This window comes from Oncorhynchus nerka, linkage group LG7, assembly GCF_034236695.1.
Source record: "Oncorhynchus nerka isolate Pitt River linkage group LG7, Oner_Uvic_2.0, whole genome shotgun sequence".
In the NCBI taxonomy this organism is placed as follows: Eukaryota; Metazoa; Chordata; class Actinopteri; order Salmoniformes; family Salmonidae; genus Oncorhynchus; species Oncorhynchus nerka.
In genome coordinates, this window is record NC_088402.1 from 80,777,170 (window position 1) to 80,798,148 (window position 20,979).

The 20,979-nt window shown below is 44.9% G+C and overlaps 2 protein-coding genes across 2 annotated transcripts in view; both read right to left on the reverse strand.

Annotated features, from left to right (window-relative positions):
- Positions 1-1,128: 1,128 nt before the first annotated feature.
- LOC115132498 (proliferation-associated protein 2G4-like) lies at positions 1,129-8,672 on the reverse strand. The gene is made up of 13 exons (XM_029665197.2): positions 8,459-8,672; positions 7,254-7,382; positions 6,890-6,995; positions 6,606-6,675; positions 5,315-5,407; positions 4,989-5,052; positions 4,778-4,856; positions 4,515-4,593; positions 4,168-4,301; positions 3,743-3,837; positions 3,423-3,550; positions 2,926-2,979; positions 1,129-2,552 (listed from the first exon to the last, which is right to left on the reverse strand). Exons 1-13 carry the CDS (start codon positions 8,544-8,546, stop codon positions 2,475-2,477), a joined length of 1,197 nt encoding a protein of 398 aa, XP_029521057.1. The 5' UTR covers positions 8,547-8,672; the 3' UTR covers positions 1,129-2,474.
- Positions 8,673-9,392: 720 nt separating this feature from the next.
- Positions 9,393-20,979, reverse strand: part of LOC115132497 (receptor tyrosine-protein kinase erbB-3-like) — a 37,635-nt gene continuing 26,048 nt past the window's right edge. Inside the window, exons 16-28 of the mRNA XM_065020867.1 lie at positions 20,361-20,518; positions 20,181-20,234; positions 19,938-20,079; positions 19,558-19,776; positions 19,095-19,280; positions 14,731-14,889; positions 14,531-14,612; positions 14,244-14,390; positions 13,910-14,007; positions 13,651-13,821; positions 12,913-12,978; positions 12,244-12,547; positions 9,393-12,099 (exon numbers count right to left, since the gene is read on the reverse strand). Coding sequence (XP_064876939.1) covers positions 10,925-12,099; positions 12,244-12,547; positions 12,913-12,978; positions 13,651-13,821; positions 13,910-14,007; positions 14,244-14,390; positions 14,531-14,612; positions 14,731-14,889; positions 19,095-19,280; positions 19,558-19,776; positions 19,938-20,079; positions 20,181-20,234; positions 20,361-20,518 — 2,961 coding nt within the window. The 3' untranslated portion in view covers positions 9,393-10,924. The remainder of the gene's footprint in view (positions 12,100-12,243; positions 12,548-12,912; positions 12,979-13,650; positions 13,822-13,909; positions 14,008-14,243; positions 14,391-14,530; positions 14,613-14,730; positions 14,890-19,094; positions 19,281-19,557; positions 19,777-19,937; positions 20,080-20,180; positions 20,235-20,360; positions 20,519-20,979) is intronic.

Below are 20,979 nucleotides of genomic sequence, written 5' to 3' on the forward strand. Positions count from 1 at the left end.
GTTTCTTATAGATTCTGCTGAGCAAATTGTCCCTCTCGCTCCATATGGGTGTCTTTTTGTGTGTTTGCAGGTGAGAAGAGTTATAGTGCTTTCAAGATAACTGGGAACTCTGAAAAATATGAGGCCAAATCATGACGTCCGTGATCTTCAGGTCGGAAGGTCAGGGCTAGAATGAGGCACGTGTACCCAAGTTGGAATTCCGAGTTGGATGACTGTTTAAAACGATTTTCCCAGTCGGAGTTCTTTTCTCTCTCTCCAGATACCCAGTTGTTTTGAACGCACTGAAGTGAGAGATTTCTGAGCTCCCAGTTGTTTTGAACGCGGCATATGCCCCGTTTACATCATGACGTATTTCATTACGCATTACGTCATCTTCACTGAGTTTTCACACGCAAGACGTTCTATCTGTGCCTCTACTGAATGGACAAGTGTAGTGTTTGTTATGCAAGATGGAGAGCCTGTCTCTCTTCAGAGATCACATTTATTTTAGGAGATTGCAAAATAAGACCTTTTCACAGGGCAAATATATTTTTATGTTTACTTACTTTTCCCTCAACTTGTTTCTCTAACATTGCTAGCTAATTTGTCCTGGGATAAAATCATTGGGTTGTTATTTGACCTGAAATACACAAGGTCCTCTACTCCAACAATTAATCCACAGATAAAAGGGTAAACTGAGTTTGTTTCCAGTAATCTCTCCTCCTTCAGGCTTCTTCTTTGGACTTTATATGGCAGTTGGCAACCAACTTTAAGGTGCATTACCACCACCGACTGTAGTGTGGGCCTTAGTTCATCTTTCAACCACCCATGTGGGTATATGCTCCTAAAAACCAATGAGATGGGAGGCATGATTTGCAGTGTGTCAAGCATAAAATAGAACGATCGAGCAGTGTTGGTGCACTGATTTAGTAACATGTGTACATTTATTTGGCAGCGCACGCGACGGGAGTGGTGTGTTCAGCACATTAGCTGATAGTAGTGGAATGACAGATGGATCTTACTCATAGAATTATTATAGGACGATATTTACATCAGTCAAATAAAATGTTTAAAAATAGTTTAAATGGGCCGTAACACTGAAATGGGTTGTAATTTTGACATGGTTTGCTAATGACAACTTCAAAGGCCTTCCAAAATACCACATTTTATTGGGAGGACCTCTATTACTGCCTAAATAGGAACTTTTGTAGAATTCTATCCATACAGATTTACAATACAAGAGCGGATACATTTCCTTCATGAGAACAAACTTAAAATATAAACCGAGTCAGAAACATTTCCACAATGATCTCCCTCTAATATCCTATTCAGAAAGAAAAGCCCACAGGAACTAGTGGTGCAGCAGTTGGTTAGTTAGTCCTTTGGTCAGTTGCCTCATACCGAAATTCAATAATTTGAGTTATTTGATGTCACCATGGCAATGTTTCTAATCTAGATGATTCAAAAATATCCTCAAAATTATTTTACAATAAAGTATCAGATATTAAACAGCTATGGAAACCGATGTAAACAGTGACCAATATAGGTGTAATTCATTGAGAGCCATGGCAGTATCAGTGTATTAACGGAAATATGGCAGTCATATACCCAAATTATTTAATAATGGGAACATTTAAACCTTTCATAATTGGGCTTCAGTAACTGTTTTTTCCCCTTCCTTGCATGGTGCGTACAGATCAAGCCCCTAATCCAATTCCCTGTTGTAAATCCATTTAATATGTAGTCCTGTTAGGGGATATATCCATGTAAAACTGTCAGTTGCAGTTGATAAGAGAAATAGCTAGGTATGACCCTAGAGATTTTTGCTAATGTACGTAACGATTTGAGTCAACGTAGTCAGCCATCAATTGCTAGCATGGCTGTTTATAAGCTCTGTCATGTTTATAGTAGGTTTAATGGAGGGTTCAAGTTAATACACATTTACTTCCCAAATAGACAAACTTACATTAATTTAAAAGAAACAACTGCATGGTTATGACCGAAAAGGTTTTCCTTCAGAAAAATCATTGGCACAGTGCAATCGTATCACATTCTCAACTGTCCTGCGTTGCTTTCATAAATCATTTGATTATTCACTGCTGACTTTAATACAGTACCAAGGCTCAACGACTGGATGGTATAAACGTGTCTCCCACAGAGTCTACTCAGGAAAATGCCCTTGTTCTACTCAATAGCCCTTCTGAGTCACTTAGTGGTTACTATCATGGGGAGAACCCTGCTGTCTCAAGGACAGTGAGATTGAAATGGGATGTGACAGAATTTGAATTTAGCAGAGAGCAGCACCATCCCCAGTAGTCTGACATCAGTTAACATTTGGAGGTTTCCATCACAAGGCTAGGCTGCACCGTGGGGCGGGCGTCTCAGGACAGGAGGGCATGATGGAAGGTCTTGACATCTGTTCTGTGGGTTCGTCAGTTGTCAAAAGTCTGTCAGTATTATTGGGAGACGAAGACTGGGTCAGGAGGTGGAAGGTCTTATTCTGCAGCTTCGGTCTCTTTGACCTCTGGCGCTGGCTGTCCTGGTGCTGTTTCAGTTTCCACAGTCTTTGAAGCCTTGTCACAAAGGGGGGGTGGAGAAATTGAGTCAAAAAGTGTTTACAATCATATGAATGTGTAATTTATGTATTAAACAAGGAAGTCCCACTGAGGTGAGAAGATCTCTTCCCCAAGGGAGACCTGTAAATATTTACATTAAATAGTAGGGGATACCTAGTCAGTTGCACAACTGAATGCATTCAACCGAAATGAGTTTTCCGCATTTAACCCAACCCCTCTGAATCAGTCGTGCGGGGGGGGCTGCTGCCTTAACATCCATCTCATAGGTGCACGGGAGCAGTTGTTTGGGGTTATCGGCCTTGCTCAAAAGGCAGATTTATTTACCTTGCCGGCTCGGGGATTCGAACCAGCGACCTTTCGGTTAGCCTACCTTCTTTTTCTTCTTCTTCTGCGTCTTGCGGCTCGCTGAGCTTTGGAGCAAGGCCTGAAAAAAAGGTTGGTTTTAGAGAACACAAATCAACCATGTCAGCTTAGTACATAACGACATTGGAAAAGACAATCACAGTAGATGATTTATCCTCATCCCTCCCTCCGGTGTACAAGTAGGGAACTGGTATGTGTATATTTAAATGTAACCTTTATTTAACTAGGCAAGTCAGGGGTATACCAGTCATGCTGCAGTGGACGTGCAACTTTAGCCAAGCGTGAGGTGCTCCCATTATCTTCTATGAAACCAGAGAGCAAGCAGCACTATTTTTATGAATCCGACACACAGCACACACCCAAGAACACGTGATAAAGTGGTATGCGCCCTGCTCACATTGGCAAAAAGTTACAGGTCCAGTGTGGCAGATAGAAATCAGGGGTTTTCCCAAAGCCCTAGTGTAGCTCCACAGTAAGAGCAGTAGCCCATCGGTCTTGCTTTACCTTGAGATCTGCGTCCTCTACTTCGTGTTCAGACTTGTACAGCTCCTGCTCATACAGCCCTGTGGTGATGCGGAGGGGTCCGTTGGCCATCAGCAGAACAGTGAACTTGAACTGGGCCACAAACTCACCTAGACTCACAGAAAAAGAGCCATTAAACGTAGGCTTATAACAACTTGGTTATGAATGAAGAAATATTTAATTTGCATGTCAAGCCACCTTCACATCCCTTAAAGGATTATCTGACACAATTTCACAAAAAGTAATGCGCAGTACTTTAGCATAAATGCATAGCCTCTGTCTGGTTAGATCTTCCAACTAACCTTCTTTCTCGTGCAGAACGTTGAAGGGCTGCAGGAGTTCATGTTTGGCACACTCTACCACACCCAGCCTTGCCTTGGCCTCATCCTCAAACGCCCTGAGAGACACAACAAGAGATTGAGGGAGAGGGGAGAATATAAAAAAGGTAGAAGAGAGAAACAAAACATCATTAGCTATCTAACAGGCATTAAAACAGAGGAAACAAAAACTAAGTGTTCAGTCTATTGGATCAAATAGTCTAATCGGGGGAAAATGATATGTGCCTTATTTAATTGATGCATTTGAATACCCTCTTCTTTCCCCAACTGTCACTGAAGGTGTTCTGGGTAAAAGTATAATATTAGTTGTAGGTCGCTCTGGATAAGAGCGTCTGCTAAATGACTTAAATGTAAATGTAAAAGTCCGCTCCCTGCAGCAGACGTGCTACCTGAGAGTGAAAGGCATGGCATCGAAGCGTCTCTCCACCTCGCTGAAGAAACTCCTGGATGTCTTCATCTTCAGGCCGTACTGCTTGTCTGGGTCCCTCTTGTAAATGGTGGTCCTCTGGCCTGCATCCTTCGCCTGGAGTAGAAGACAGCACAATGAATGGAAGGGGGTTTACAGCACATACAAAGTGATGACAGGAGACAGAGTAATTCAATGCGTAGAGAAAACAATCACGTCCATCACTGTTTGGCTGTTTCTGATTGTGAAAACTGAATACATTTTAGTACAACCCATCAACGGGTGTGAGCCTCACACGACTGGAATGTTGAGTGAACGTTTGTCCCTCACCTTGCCTTCTCCAGTGCTGATGAGCACATCCACAGCATACACCTCGTGTACCTCAAACTCTGCCTTCTCGTGGTCCTTCCTACGCAACACCAACAGAGAGAGACAAGACCATGAATAATTAAACAAAACTTTGTCCCCTAAGATCAATTACTATTATCGCTACAGCGGTGCCTGACACATACGACAAAGACGAGAAACAACATATGCATCTTACAAGTAATACCAAAACAATCCAGATGTCTTGGACTAATATTAAATGTCACCTCTGCAGGTCCGTGGGGTTCTGAATGATGGTTTTCTCTCCGTCAATAACGTGCTGCTTCAACTGATGGGACAGCATCCCTGAGGAGAGTGTGTAATATGACAAAAAGTCAAGGTATGTGATTTGGCAAGTTACCAGTACAAGACACAAGGGTTGAATTTATCGTGTATCAATGTGGCACCAACTAGATTAAATGAAAAGGAGGGACTCACCCTCTATGGCTGAGCATTTGAATGACTTGGCAATCTTGTTCCAGGCTTCTGTGACCTGTGAGTTCTGAAAGAGAGAGACATTCAACCTAAATTGCTATAATTCCACTGATGCAAATACTGTCCCATTACAATACCAAATATATTTGTTAGTCAAACTTTTTTTTTTTTTTTACACTTGTCACTGCATCCCTAATAAGCCTGGTCCCCGCTCGGTTTGTGCTGTATAGACAACTGCACCATGGGAGCTGGCTTTAGAGTACAACCAGATCTGGTACTAGGCTAGACCCCAACTGCCCACGCAGTAAAGCGCTAGCTAACCACTTCACCTGGTTTCCAGGCTTGACCAGTCTGAGGGCAGCCTCAGCACACAGGTGTGCCGCTTTAATAACGTCAGCCTTACGTCCTGTCAACGGAGCATCCTGATGGAGCGAATACAGAGGATGAGAAGGTGAGATAACATAGCAAATGATTATAGGAAAATATGAAAAACAGGCAACATTACACACGGGTTGAGTTTTCCTGTACTAGCTGGCTGTCTACCTGACTCTTTGTGTGTCTAACATTACGTGATGGTTGGGTTTTCCTGTACTAGCTGGCTGTCTACCTGACTCTTTGTGTGCTGGTTTTCCTGTACTAGCTGGCTGTCTACCTGACTCTTTGTGTGTCTAACATTACGTGATGGTTAGGTTTTCCTGTACTAGCTGGCTGTCTACCTGACTCTTTGTGTGTCTAACATTACGTGATGGTTGGGTTTTCCTGTACTAGCTGGCTGTCTACCTGACTGTGTCTAACATTACATGATGGTTGGGTTTTCCTGTACTAGCTGGCTGTCTACCTGACTCTTTGTGTGTCTAACATTACGCGATGGTCGGGTTTTCCTGTACTAGCTGGCTGTCTACCTGACTGTCTAACATTACGTGATGGTTGGGTTTTCCTGTACTAGCTGGCTGTCTACCTGACTGTCTAACATTACGTGATGGTTGGGTTTTCCTGTACTAGCTGGTTGTCTACTTGACTCTTTGTGTGTCTAACATTAGGTGATGGTTGTACTAGCTCTACCTGACTGTCTAACATTACGTGATGGTTGTTTTCCTCTAACTGATCTAACATTACGTGATGGTTGGGTTTTCCTGTACTAGCTGGCTGTCTACCTGACTCTTTGTGTGTCTAACATTACGTGATGGTTGGGTTTTCCTGTACTAGCTGGCTGTCTACCTGACTGTCTAACATTACGTGATGGTTGGGTTTTCCTGTACTAGCTGGCTGTCTACCTGACTGTCTAACATTACGTGATGGTTGGGTTTTCCTGTACTAGCTGGCTGTACCTGACTCTGTGTCTAACATTAGGTGATGGTTGGGTTTTCCTGTACTAGCTGGCTGTCTACCTGACTGTCTAACATTACGTGATGGTTGGGTTTTCCTGTACTAGCTGGCTGTCTACCTGACTCTTTGTGTGCCTGACATTACGTGACGGTCGCACTATGCATGTAACGTTTGATGTGCTGTACATCCGTCAATGTATCTGTATGCTGGCATTCTGTATGACAGAACATAGCAACATATGCACTATTGCTAATGATCCTGATGCGGTCAAAGCAAACAACCAAGTGCTACTACCTTGGTCACTCCCACCACAAAGCTGTGAGCCAGGTTTGAGATGAAGCCATCGACGTGCACCCCCAGGTCACTGCACAGGCAAAAACAACAAGCAGCACATGAAGGATAGGCAGAGACTCGAAGACCATCAGACTGGTCCATGCACTGACATGGGAAGGGTAGTCGCCCAACAGTTGAACAGGGACAGCCATGCAGGTCCCATACAGAGAAGGTAAAGATTCATTGAATAACAGTTTCCCATGAGACAGTCGGCCATAAAAGTTGCAGACATATGTTGTTCCTACATTTTGATGAGGTCCCCGTCCTTCAGTGTGATCTCAGGGTCACTCTTCAGGGGAGAGAAGTGGCACACGCAGTTGTTGACTGATACGCTGGTTGGGAACGCAATGCCTGAGGGAGGCAATAAGTAGGCATTTATTTACACTAATAACCTAAGTAACTTTCTGCACAACAAAGAATATTAAGTGTTTTGATTCTCTCTGTTTTGAAGACGCAAGGAGAGAGGATATGAGTAAACGAGGAAAAGATGTGATTTACCCAAACAACTTTTCTGCAATTTAAAAAAGTAAACAAAACTCTAAGAGCCACTTCACTCATGACTCATGTCAATGCAACTCATTGACTTAACCAATGAGATGAGGCCCATACCTTTCTTCAAATCCTTCTCCTTCCTGAAGACCTTTCCAGTTTCTGCCATGATGAAAGCATCTCCGGTCTCACAGAGGCTGACCACAGTCACCCCAGCCCTGGCAGCCTCCACCACAGCCTTCAGGGCCTCTGGAGTAGACATGAAGAGACACAGGAGGAAAGAACAAGAGGTTGGGTAGGTATGCTCCGGGTATTAGGACCAGGGGAGGTGACTTCTCACGCAAACATTTGTACTAGTTTTAGGTGCCTTTGGTTCAGAGAGTCCACTAAATGACTCAAATGTGGATCTGCTGGTCCAATAAACACTTTGGGCAAAAATAATTGTAATTGAAGAAAAGTTCATCAAGATCCCTTCCCAGGACCATTACGTGGGATCATCAAGATTGACATAAATTCCCATGAACATATACTCCAGCCAGGTCTTCAATTTTGATACACAGAAAGTACGAGATATGCACACAGAATATATATAGTAGCTATATCTGGATGCATAGGGAGTATAGCATAGATGCTGGCTATAGCTGTGTGTGGTATTGCGTTGCAGGTCTGAGGCAATACATTGTCACTAAACTGACAGACACTGATGGCCCTTATGCCTATACAATGAGTGACCATCCATGGCTTCACTGAGAACACTTGCTACGGGTAACGGTTCAAGATCAGTGACATGCGTTACGTTAAGAGATGAGCGATGCAAACGACCTGTTTTAAATAGTAAATTGGCAAACATGAGTTAAAATGAATCGTTGGTAACTAACTAGTTAACTAAACGTAGAAAATAGTTAATTAAATGTAACGGGATCATAGCCAACTTATTCAGAAGGTAGTTTGCTAATCAGTTATGTTTACTAGTAACAACTTTCCAGGCAGTGCATATAACCTTAGCTAGTGAGCTAGCTAACGTAGCATTTGGCTAGGTAGCAGTAGTCTATGCACACACTTTTGTAGGTTAATTTTAGAATTAGTTAGCAAAAATATGCTTACTCGTGCTACTATACATTACGAAACTGACGGAACTATTGCTTAAGACAACTACACAAGCCAAAAGCTAGCCCCGAGGAGACGTTGTGATTAATGTATCGTTAGCTGCTAACACAGCACATGGCTGCATTGTGATAGCTGAGCTAGCGTTAGCACATTAGCCAGCAGACTGTCACGTCTAAACTCTTCAATAGTCTATTAAAAACAGGTTAATATTCACTTACGGTTGGCAATCTCGGCCCCCATCTTGTACTTGGTAACGACCAAGTCATCCGCGATGGTCTGCTCTTGTGGCTCGTCGTCTCCAGACATTTTTTTTCGGTGGCTCTTTCGCACTCAAAGTAACTTTTTTTCCCGGGTGTCAGCTACAGACTCGACCACGCTGCAGTGCTATCTCCTCCTCCGCAGATCTTGCACAGGCCCAACTCGCTAGAGATCCCGCGTCCTACTAGCTGGTTACGTCCCACGCAGTGAGTGCACGCTGAACGCCAAATTGAATTAGCGCGTCACCGCACTGATCCTTGGTCTTAAAGGCGAATGGAAACACTTTAGGAAGTAAATCTAAGCGAAGAGATGTATTCAATCCACTTATACTAAACATTTCCCTCCTGCCATTGACGCAAACATGCCAATTTACAGTTACAGTTAGTTGGCGTTCTAAATCCTAGTGTTTCCATTCCCCGTTAATATCTATGGTACTGACCGATAAACCTTTATCAGTAAATTAGACATTCTTCAGTAGTCATTAGATTTTGGCCTGGCATCATATTATCTGCATATCTACATAGCTATTATTACTAATCAAGAATAGTGTATGCATCTCTCTTGACTTGCTTGGGTCTCTCGCTTTCACACACACACATGGTTATCACCCCTATACATACCTACTTCTATCACTCCAGTATCCCTGCACATTGTAAACATGGTATTGGAACTGACCCTGTATATACAGTGCATTGAGAAATTCAGAGCCCTTGACTTATTCTAAAATTGATTACATTGTTTCCCCCCTCAATACTCCATAATGACAACTCAAAAACATGTTTGTAGATAAAGAAAAAGTAAACACATTTACACAAGTATTCAGACCCTTTACTCAGTACGTCGAAGCTCCGTTGGTTGTAATTGAGGCTGTAATCGCTGCCAAGGCCACTCTCCCTCGATTGCTCAGTTTGGCCGGGTTGGCAGATAGCTCTAGGAAGGTTCTTGGTGGTTCGAAACTTCTTCCGTTTAAGAATGACAGATGCCACTGTGTTCTTGCAGTGGGGACCTTCAATGTTGCAGAAAATGTTTTGATACTTCGACACGATCCTGTATCGGCGCTCTACAGACAATTCCTTCAACCTCATGGCTTGTTTTTTTTTTTTGCTCCGACATGCACTGTCAACTGTGGGAACATATATAGACAGGTGTTTGCCTTTCCAAATCCTGTCCAATCAATTTAATTTACCACAGGTGGACTCCAATCAAGTTGTAGAAACATCAAGGATGATCAATGGAAACAGGATGCACCTGAGCTCAATTTCGAGTCTTCTAGCAAAGGGTCTGAATACTTATGTAAATAAAGTATTTCTGTTTTTTTTACATTTAATCCATTTGCCCCCAAAAAATTGTAGATTGATGACATTTTTTTATTTAATCCATTTTAGAATAAGGCTGTAATTCAACAAAATGTTGGGTCTGAATACTTTCCAAATGCACTGTAGCTTACTAACTTCTCGTGTTCTTCATATTTATTTATTTTTCTTGTTCTACCTTGTGTTATTTTTAGTACTAAATTGATATTGATTACTGCATTGTTGGATTTAGAGTGAGCAAGAAAGGCATTTCACTGTACTTGTGCATGCAACATTAAAACTTAAAACACATACACACACACTTGTAATAACATAGTCAATACATGACTGAAATTCATCCATACAGTCATGTTCATCAAGAATACTTAATTTCATAGAGGAAACTATAAGCTACAAATGTACATTACATGGCAGACCTCACACCCAGGGAACCTTGAGGTTCTATCTATGTAGGTCAACTCAGCTTCACCAGGAAGTGGAACAAGTTGAAGTGCAAACACTGTGCAAATTTGATCCATTAGTATGTGTACATTGGCCTGCTATTTCTACTTTATGTATCTATGCTTTGTGTATCTTTGTACATTCTATATTCTTTGTGTATCTTTGTACATTCTATATTCTTTGTGTATCTTTGTACATTCTATATTCTTTGTGTATCTTTGTACATTCTATATTCTTTGTGTATCTTTGTACACTCTATATGCTTTGTGTATCTTTGTACATTAAGATCTATGTGCATCTATTTCTCACTATTCTGTTTGTCTTTGACTTATTGATTCTTGCTCACAGCTTAGGCCATCCTTTGCTGTTGTTTAATATATAGCTGCCTATTTGGTTACATTTCTTAGACTGAGATGTCATTATAAACTGATAGATAACATTAATGCTACATAGGACATTTTGCAGATGTTTTTTTGGTCAATGATGTTTGGATGGATGATGTGTAAACCAACTGAGAATACATACACTACATTATAAACAACACATTCAACAGTACTAAAAGAGCGCTACATTACTGGTTGAGCTGCACGCCAGCCTGTTACATGATTCTATAAAACACCTCTGGCTGTGCTTGCTTGGTCACGGTTGTTGTTGTTTTCTCAGTCCACATCATTATGTGCGCACAGCATCTGGCTTGAGGAACAGTCTGCTGTGCCAGTAGTCAGGGTTGTCAAACAATGTGTTGCTGCTCGGCTCTACCACTCCCACACCAGAGCATGCTTTGATGTACCCTCCCAACCCTAGCCCGGCACACCTGCTACCCGCGCCCCCCTCCTCAGCCGTGGTGGCCCTCCCCTTGCCTGGGACTGGGAGGTTCTGGTACTCTGCCTCCTGGTGGTCCCCTCGCTGGGAGCCCCCTCCAAAGGCATGCATCTCCTCATATACTTCCACCTGGCTGTCTTCCACTGCTGTGAAGCCATCTGGCCTGGGGTTGGGATTGGGGCTGAGGCTGGGTTTGGGCCTTGGCTTGGGGAGGAGGCTGGGCTTGGGCATTGGCTTGGGGAGGAGGCTGGGCTTGGGGAGGAGCCCCGCCACTTTACTGCTCTCTCTGAGGAGTCTGGGCTGCTTGTTAGTGTACTGGTAAACTTCATCCCCTTCCTCGTCTTCCTTTCCTTTCTCCTCCTCTACCTCCTGACTCTTTCCTTCTTCTTCTCTCTCTCGTTCTTCTGCCTCTGTCCTCCTCAAGTCAGCTGCTCGACTCTCACGCCTCTCCCAGATCGGTCTTTCTGTGTCTGTGGTGTTTGTGGTGCTCCGGATATCCATGTATTCATACTCCACTACAGACGCTTTCTCTGGCCTCCCCTGAGTCACCCCTCCACTGTCAGACACAACAGATCCACTGTAAGGCCTGTCAACCAGCGGCTGCAGCATGTCTCCCTCTGCTACTCTAGCCACAGCACTATCAGAGGTCTCTGTTGAACCCTGGCTTCCCCCAGGAGTGGCTGCAGTGCCTGACGATGACTCCTGTGAGGTCCCATGCACTGTGTTGTCACCCTCTAGTGGTGAGGGTGCTATATTGTAGGGTGGGGAGGGCAGAGTTGAGGTCTGTTTCCTCCATACCACTGATGAAGGCCCTTCTATCTGTACAGAGGTGGCTCTGGGGGAGCGGGGCAAATGGGCTGGCTGTTTGGTCATCTGTTCATAGTCCACGGTGGGGTCTGGGGCAGTTGCTAACGGTGACAGCACATTTTTGGAGCTCCTAGAGCCCCTGAGAGATGTTCCACTTGGGCTATAGTTTCTGGAGGCTGGGCGAGAGTTTCTGGAGGCTGGGCGAGACAGCAGACAATCTGCCACATAAAGGAGGAAAGCGATATTAGAGAATATAACTAAGAATTGTATCACTCCATCAACACAGATGGAAAAAAATAAAACACTGATCACATTCATGTGGTGTGTTGCCTGCACATCCAGGGGTCACCTCTCCCTCTCACCTCTCTCTGGAGTGTTAGACACTCCAGGCAGCACGTATCCATAGTGATCTTCCTCCTCCTCATCCTCTTGCTCAGGCCTGTTGGAGTGTGACTCTGAGACTGAAGATTTGCTCCTATGCACCATGGTGATGGAGGTGTGGTGGGTACTACTGCTACTGTCCCTGCCAGCTCTGGGATGCTGCCTGCGCAAGCTGCCGCTCAGTGACACTCTCTCGGTCAGCTCAACATCCAGGCCACTCCCTCTTCCCTCTAACCCCTGTGACAGTGTCCTCGCTGAGTTCAGACGAGACTGCTGGGAGAACAACTGACGGAAGGATACAGTGAAAAGACCTTTGAGTTTCAAGAATATGTTAGAAGTGGAAAATGGTCATTCATAGACCATCATCCCCATCTTCATCATCACGAAATGAAACCAGTGGAATCGGGATGAGACTTGAATTCGATACAACATATTTATGTGTCTGAATTCCTGAAACAGTTATTTCCTCTTGGCAATGTTTAGTCATAATAGTGACTTAAGTGAAGCCATTTGGCAAAGTGGAGTTCTAATACGTATTGCTCTCAGTTAAATGTTAGTGCCAGTTGTTTCTGGATATTCGCAGTGGGAAATTATGGCCCTGATATCAAGATCTCCTTATCTGTGATGTGTGATGTGTTGTGGTGTCTGACCTCTCCAGAGCTGGGGGTCATGGGAAGGTACTCTACTGGTCCGGCCTGAACGGTGGCACTGGCACTCTGAGAGGTCAAAGAGAGAGAGAGAGAGAGAGAGAGAGAGAGAGAGAGGTTAAAGTTCACACAGACCTTTTTTAACTTGATATTTGAGTGTTTTTTACGTTTGATACCGGAGCTCCGAGGCATCCGTCAAAATCGTGAATAAGTTTTTTTCGAAGCAGTGTGCCGATGCTCGTATCGCTTCATCAGAAGCACGTGATCAATGATGTCGGAAGCTGCGTTTCGTCGAAGATTCGTACTTTTGTTAAAATTATTTTAATTTGATTTAGTATAGTATAAGATTCTGTCTTAAGCATCCTAAATAATGCCATGAATTCAGTTTTAGATTTCTTTTTAACTTGAAGGCAAAAAAGGGAAGCAATATGAGAACCTGATATTCAAACTGATTACAGGCTACTAAAGTCAATGAGTTACCGCTGCGCCACTGCCAGTTTTGATACACAGTGGAGAGAGAAAACGTCTGATAATCACACACGGCTATTTATTGTTAACCAGCAGATGTCACTAACGTGCATTGTGAACAGATAATGAAGCTCTGAGTAATGAACAGTTTTCCGGCACAATTTGGTGAAAGCGCCGAAACCTTCAGAAAGCCTTGTGTTCCCATCACTAGTAACTCAGTAGATGTGATTAGTGCAGAAATTCAAGTTATGTGTGCAGATGAATCAAATTGACCCTATATGAGCTCATCCTCAGGCGAGACATCCTGGTTGGGGACAGGGTAAGGGGAGGGGTGGCCAAACCGTCCTCCAATCCCTCCTCATCCTGGTCCTCCAGGCCCGCCTCCAAATTGTCCAGCTCTGAGTCTTGTTGGTGTGATTCTTCTGGCCGCGCCTCTCCTCTGTCCTATAGGCAAAGTGTCAGTAATAAAGACTTCTGTCAATAGAACTTGAATAGACAGAAAATGAATAAAGTGCTGTAATCTTTTCCTTACCTTGATGACAAGGTAGCGAGGTGGGTCTCTTGCCATGCGAATAAAGTCATTGGCCAGTTCTTTGAAGGTCGGGCGAATATTCTCATCAATCATCCAGCCTGGTATTAGAAAACAATACAATTATCATGTCCAAAGGTCATGTCCAAATGTCCAAAGGTTGCTGGGTGTTTAGTCACCCCACGGAAAAGAAATTTCAACCATTAATATTCCGATGAGGATCGTTTGTGGTCATTTGTGGTCCAAATCATGCTAGTATTTTTCCTCTTATCCCATGGCAGTTCAGTAGTCTGTTGGATGTGCATAGTGTGTACATGACTTTTGAACGGTCACTCACACTTAACCATGACCATGTACACGTCTATAGTACAGATGTGGGGCTGGGACAGGCGCTCTCCCTTCTCCAGTACACTGGGGACATCTTGGGGCTGCATGGATGCGTAGGGCTCTGCTCCGAATGACATCATCTCCCACACTGTCACTCCTGCAGAGGGGAGAGGTTATGTCATGATGACATAGATGTTTAACACAAACAGATGTAGGGACAGACAGACAGACAGACAGACAGACAGACGGACGGACGGACAGACAGACAGACAGACACTTATGACCATGCTGTCTGACCATAACTCCAGACGTCACTCTGATGAGTGTATGTTCGGAACAGGATGCTTTCCAGGGCCATCCATTTGATGTTTATGGGAGTCTGGGAGAAACATAGAAGCAGAAGCTCATTTTGTCTGTTTACTGTGGACAACAACTTGTGACATACAATATCTTGATGAATCCAGGTGAATGGAGCGGTGAATGTGTGTCCTGAGTACCTTGTTACTGTCACTGTAGACATATTTCTTGTCATCAGGATAGAGCAGGTCAGCCACACCGTAGTCTGAAATCTGGACGAAGTAATCATTCTTTAGCATCACGTTCCTCGCAGCCAGGTTCCTGTGCACCATACAGTGTTCCTCCAGATAATACATGCCCTGAAGACAGACACACAAGAGGTCACCCACAAAACAGTCATGATAATAACTGTGAAACCGTGAGACTCAATAAGAGTCTTAGAATCATGAAGGGTAAGAAAACACTTTTTTAACCTTTTTTGATTTTGGTTCCAGGTAGAACCTTTTAACCAAAGGGGTTTTAGGGTGTTTTCACACTTTTTCCCTTTCAGACATTTTTTGTGAACATTGTGCAGTTCGCTTAATTGTTTGTGCAGTGTGAACACTCCAAAGGAACTCGGACCCCTCACAAGAGCCCCCAAAGCTAACTGATCTGAGACCATCTTGAGAGGGGGTCTGAGTTCGGTTCGCTTAAATTCCGCGGTCTGGTTCTTTTTTGGGACATTGTGAACGCAAAGCCCCCCAGGTTCGCTTGTCATTATTCCCACACCACACACTAGACTTCTGCAGCATTGTTTCCCCTGACATAACCCCACACACTAGACTTCTGCAGCATTGTTTCTCCTGACATAACCCCACACACTAGACTTCTGCAGCATTGTTCCCCCTGACATAACCCCTCACACTAGACTTCTGCAGCATTGTTTCCCCTGACATAACCCCTCACACTAGACTTCTGCAGCATTGTTTCCCCTGACATAACCCCTCACACTAGACTTCTGCAGCATTGTTTCCCGTGACATAACCCCTCACACTAGACTTCTGCAGCATTGTTTCCCCTGACATAACCCCTCACACTAGACTTCTGCAGCATTGTTTCCCCTGACATAACCCCTCACACTAGACTTCTGCAGCATTGTTTCCCCTGACATAACCCCTCACACTAGACTTATGCAGCATTGTTTCCCCTGACATAACCCCACACACTAGACTTCTGCAGCATTGTTTCCCCTGACATAACCCCTCACACTAGACTTCTGCAGCATTGTTCCCCCTGACATGACCCCTCACACTAGACTTCTGCAGCATTGTTTCCCCTGACATAACCCCTCACACTAGACTTCTGCAGCATTGTTTCCCCTGACATAACCACTCACACTGCAGCAGACTTCTGCAGCATTGTTTCCCCTGACATAACCCTCACACTAGACTTCTGCAGCATTGTTTCCCTGACATGACCCCTCACACTAGACTTCTGCAGCATTGTTTCCCTGACATAACCCCTCACACTAGACTTCTGCAGCATTGTTTCCCCTGACATAACCCCACACACTAGACTTCTGCAGCATTGTTTCCCCTGACATAACCCCTCACACTAGACTTCTGCAGCATTGTTTCCCCTGACATAACCCCTCACACTAGACTTCTGCAGCATTGTTTCCCCTGACATAACCCCTCACACTAGACTTCTGCAGCATTGTTTCCCCTGACATGACCCCTCACACTAGACTTCTGCAGCATTGTTTCCCCTGACATAACCCCTCACACTAGACTTCTGCAGCATTGTTCCCCCTGACATAACCCCACACACTAGACTTCTGCAGCATTGTTTCCCCTGACATAACCCCACACACTAGACTTCTGCAGCATTGTTTCACACTAGACCCCTGACATAACCCCTCACACTAGACTTCTGCAGCATTGTTTCCCCTGACATAACCCCACACACTAGACTTCTGCAGCATTGTTTCCCCTGACATAACCCCTCACACTAGACTTCTGCAGCATTGTTTCCCCTGACATAACCCCACACACTAGACTTCTGCAGCATTGTTTCCCCTGACATAACCCCTCACACTAGACTTCTGCAGCATTGTTTCCCCTGACATAACCCCATAACACACTAGACTTCTGCAGCATTGTTTCCCCTGACATAACCCCACACACTAGACTTCTGCAGCATTGTTTCCCCTGACATAACCCCTCACACTAGACTTCTGCAGCATTGTTTCCCTGACATAACCCCTCACACTAGACTTCTGCAGCATTGTTTCCCCTGACATAACCCCTCACACTAGACTTCTGCAGCATTGTTTCCCCTGACATAACCCCTCACACTAGACTTCTGCAGCATTGTTTCCCCTGACATAACCCCTCACACTAGACTTCTGCAGCATTGTTTCCCCTGACATAACCCCACACACTAGACTTCTGCAGCATTGTTTCCCCTGACATAACCCCACACACGAGACTTCTGCAGCATTGTTTCCCCTGACATAACCCCATACACTAGACTTCTGCAGCATTGTTCCCCTGACATAACCCCTCACACTAGACTTCTGCAGCATTGTTTCCCCTGACATAACCCCTCACACTGCAGCAGACATTCTGCAGCATTGTTTCCCCTGACATAACCCCTCACACTAGACTTCTGCAGCATTGTTTCCCCTGACATAACCCCTCACACTAGACTTCTGCAGCATTGTTTCCCCTGACATAACCCCTCACACTAGACTTCTGCAGCATTGTTTCCCCTGACATAACCCCTCACACTAGACTTCTGCAGCATTGTTTCCCCTGACATAACCCCTCACACTAGACTTCTGCAGCATTGTTTCCCCTGACATAACCCCTCACACTAGACTTCTGCAGCATTGTCCCCTGACATAACCCCTCACACTAGACTTCTGCAGCATTGTTTCCCCTGACATAACCCCTCACACTAGACTTCTGCAGCATTGTTTCCCCTGACATAACCCCTCACACTAGACTTCTGCAGCATTGTTTCCCCTGACATAACCCCTCACACTAGACTTCTGCAGCATTGTTTCCCCTGACATAACCCCTCACACTAGACTTCTGCAGCATTGTTTCCCCTGACATAACCCCTCACACTAGACTTCTGCAGCATTGTTTCCCCTGACATAACCCCTCACACTAGACTTCTGCAGCATTGTTCCCCTGACATAACCCCTCACACTAGACTTCTGCAGCATTGTTTCCCCTGACATAACCCCTCACACTAGACTTCTGCAGCATTGTTTCCCCTGACATAACCCCTCACACTAGACTTCTGCAGCATTGTTTCCCCTGACATAACCCCTCACACTAGACTTCTGCAGCATTGTTTCCCCTGACATAACCCCTCACACTAGACTTCTGCAGCATTGTTTCCCCTGACATAACCCCTCACACTAGACTTCTGCTGCATTGTTTCCCCTGACATAACCCCTCACAATAGACTTCTGCAGCATTGTTCCCCCTGACATAACCCCTCACACTAGACTTCTGCAGCATTGTTTCCCCTGACATAACCCCTCACACTAGACTTCTGCAGCATTGTTCCCCCTGACATAACCCCTCACACTAGACTTCTGCAGCATTGTTTCCCCTGACATAACCCCTCACACTAGACTTCTGCAGCATTGTTTCCCCTGACATAACCCCTCACAATAGACTTCTGCAGCATTGTTTCCCCTGACATAACCCCTCACACTAGACTTCTGCAGCATTGTTTCCCCTGACATAACCCCTCACACTAGACTTCTGCAGCATTGTTTCCCCTGACATAACCCCTCACACTAGACTTCTGCAGCATTGTTTCCCCTGACATAACCCATCACTTTGGTGCCACTAAAGAGAGAAGAGGATGTACAGGTTTGCGGGATAATCTGAGTTTTTAGTTCAGATGATTTGTTTGCTAAATGTGATCTATAGGCTACAATACAGCAGTGTAATAAACAGTTTACTATATTGTGGGGTTTGAATAGTGTGAGAAGACAACATATTTGGTGAGAATCACAACTTAGGGTACAAAATCAATTCTAGCTCTGAAAGAAGCAGTAGCCTACATTGGGTTTACAATTTTCCAATATAGCATTATATTGTCTGCAGTTATTATTCTGTTATTTATTCTGTTACCAATAATATTTACATGTTAATAGTATCTTCTGATTACAATTGTCTCATCTTTTAACTAAATGCAATCTAGTAGCTTCCAAAATGTACGTTTTGATGGAATGGTCTCTCCTGTACATTGGAAAAACCCAGAGTGCATTGAGTGAATGTTGGAAAAAGATTTTGGTTCCTTTCTAAATATAGCAATGTGAAGTGAACAGGCAAAAGGGTTGAGTCCAAATTCAAAGGCAAGGGCAGTGTGAATACAAAGAGAACTGAGTTATTTTGCTTTATTTTACCCCAGAGTTCACTTTAAGGAGGACTGAGATCATTTATCTTAAAGAGGACTATACTATATGTGAAAACACCCTTAAAGGGTTCTGGGTTCTTTGAGGGGAAAACCACCTGGATCCAAAAATGGTTCTACCCTTTAGTGATCATGACCTCACCTTAGCTATCTGTACACACCAGTTGAGAAGCCTCTGTGGATCCAGGTTGCCCCTGTGGTGCCTGATGTGCTTCAGTAAGGACCCCTGGCTGCTGAGCTGGGTGACCAGCTGAAGACTGGCACCTGGACAGACACCTAAGAGCCTGACGATATACGGGTGGTCTAGACTGCCCATGGACAACATGTGCTGCAAAGGAGGACACACAGAGAGAACGAGAGCGCAAGAGAGAGAGAGGGAGATGGAGAGGGAATCAGACAGGATCTCCTACACACCACAAGACTGTGTTAGCTTGGTGAGCTAAAGCCCAGGCATTAGTTCATGGAGTTAACACAAGTATTTATGTCTCATGCAAGGTTACTCTTCAATAAAACTCACCTCCATTACACAAACATATCTGGTGACTAGGAATCAGACGTTAGTATTGTTACTGAGTGTCGGTGTGTTATGAGTGTGTGGTTCTTACATCAGTGATCTCAGTGAAGGTCTGTCTGCCTGTGTGGTCCTGGATGGTCTTAATGGCTACAGGAATCTTCACAGAGTCTCCCTCAGGGATCCACAGGCCTTTGTGTACAGTACCAAACACTCCAGAGCCAAGGGCTTTGACCTTCTTCAGCTCTGGGGCCCTCAGGATCCGGGCATGAATGTTAGCCCCTTTCTCTCCTGGCCCCAGCGGCTCAAAACTCTTTTAACAACACACACAGACCTGTTACATTTATACTGCGAGTTTGGAAAGATCTTTTGGATATGTCCAATGTGTCCCACAACTCTGCAGACTTCCTTTCAGTTATGTTGTAGAGATATACCAGTATTCTATTGAATTTGACATATATTTTTCAACCTCACCTCCTCACTCTTCAGGTACCTCCTCATGGCTCTCTTCCTGCGGATGGCCCGGCCACGGTGGTACAGCATGCCCAACACAAACAATGCCAGGCAGACTATGAGGGCAGCCGGCACTCCTAAAGCTATTCCTGTGATCTGAGTGCTACAGGAGAAAAATATGTAAATGTCTGGTGTGTTTGTGTGTGTGTGTTTGAGTGGGGTGTGTGTGTGTATATATAACCACCAGCAGGGAGAGACACTCACCTAGTGGACTGTCTAGTGTTGTCTATACAGTCACTCAACCCTGGACCAGAACACCTGCAACAAGATGCACAGTGTCACTCTACTGCACACACACACACACACACACACACACACACACACACACACACACACACACACACACACACACACACACACACACACACACACACACACGCTCACCCCTGTGTGCAGTTGACATGGCAGGGCTCACAGTAGCTGTCCTTGTTGGGGTATTTGTAGATGAACTGCCCCTTCTCTCCGTTCACCCCACTGGGGCAGGAGAACACACAGTGAGGACCGTCTCTCAGACTGGAACACATCACACACTCATCAGACCCCTGAGAGAGGGAGAGAAATGGGGGGAAGGGAGAGAGAGAGAGGGAGGGGAGTGCGAGACAGGGAGGGGGAGAAATAAGGAGAGAGGGGGGTGATGGAGAGAGAGAGGGAGGGGAGTGTGAGACAGGGAGGGGAGAAAGAAGGAGAGGGGGTGATGGAGCGAGAGAGGGAGGGGAGAGCGAGAGAGTGAGGGGAGAAAGAAGGAGAGGGGGTGATGGAGAGAGAGAGAGGGAGGGGGAGAAAGAAGGAGAGAGGATGGGGATGGAGAGAGAGGGGGAGGGGAGAAAGAAGGATAGAGGGGGTGTTGGAAAGAGAGAGAGGGAGGGGGAGAAAGAAGGAGAGAGGATGGGGATGGAGAGAGAGGGGAGAAAGAAGGAGAGAGGGGGTGTTGGAAAGAGAGAGAGTGAGGGGGAGAAAGAAAGAGAGAGAGGGGTGTTGGAAAGAGAGAGAGGGAGGGGGAGAA

Coding starts and splice junctions, on each gene's coding strand:
- LOC115132498 (XM_029665197.2), bottom strand. CDS start 8,546: ATGTCTGGAGACGACGAGCCACAAGAGCAGACCATCGCGGATGACTTG. Junction 6,676..6,889: donor GACGGGGACCTCATCAAAAT/GTAGGAACAACA, acceptor TTGCCTGTGCAG/TGACCTGGGGGTGCACGTCG. Junction 4,857..4,988: donor CAAATGCTCAGCCATAGAGG/GTGAGTCCCTCC, acceptor CACTCTCCTCAG/GGATGCTGTCCCATCAGTTG.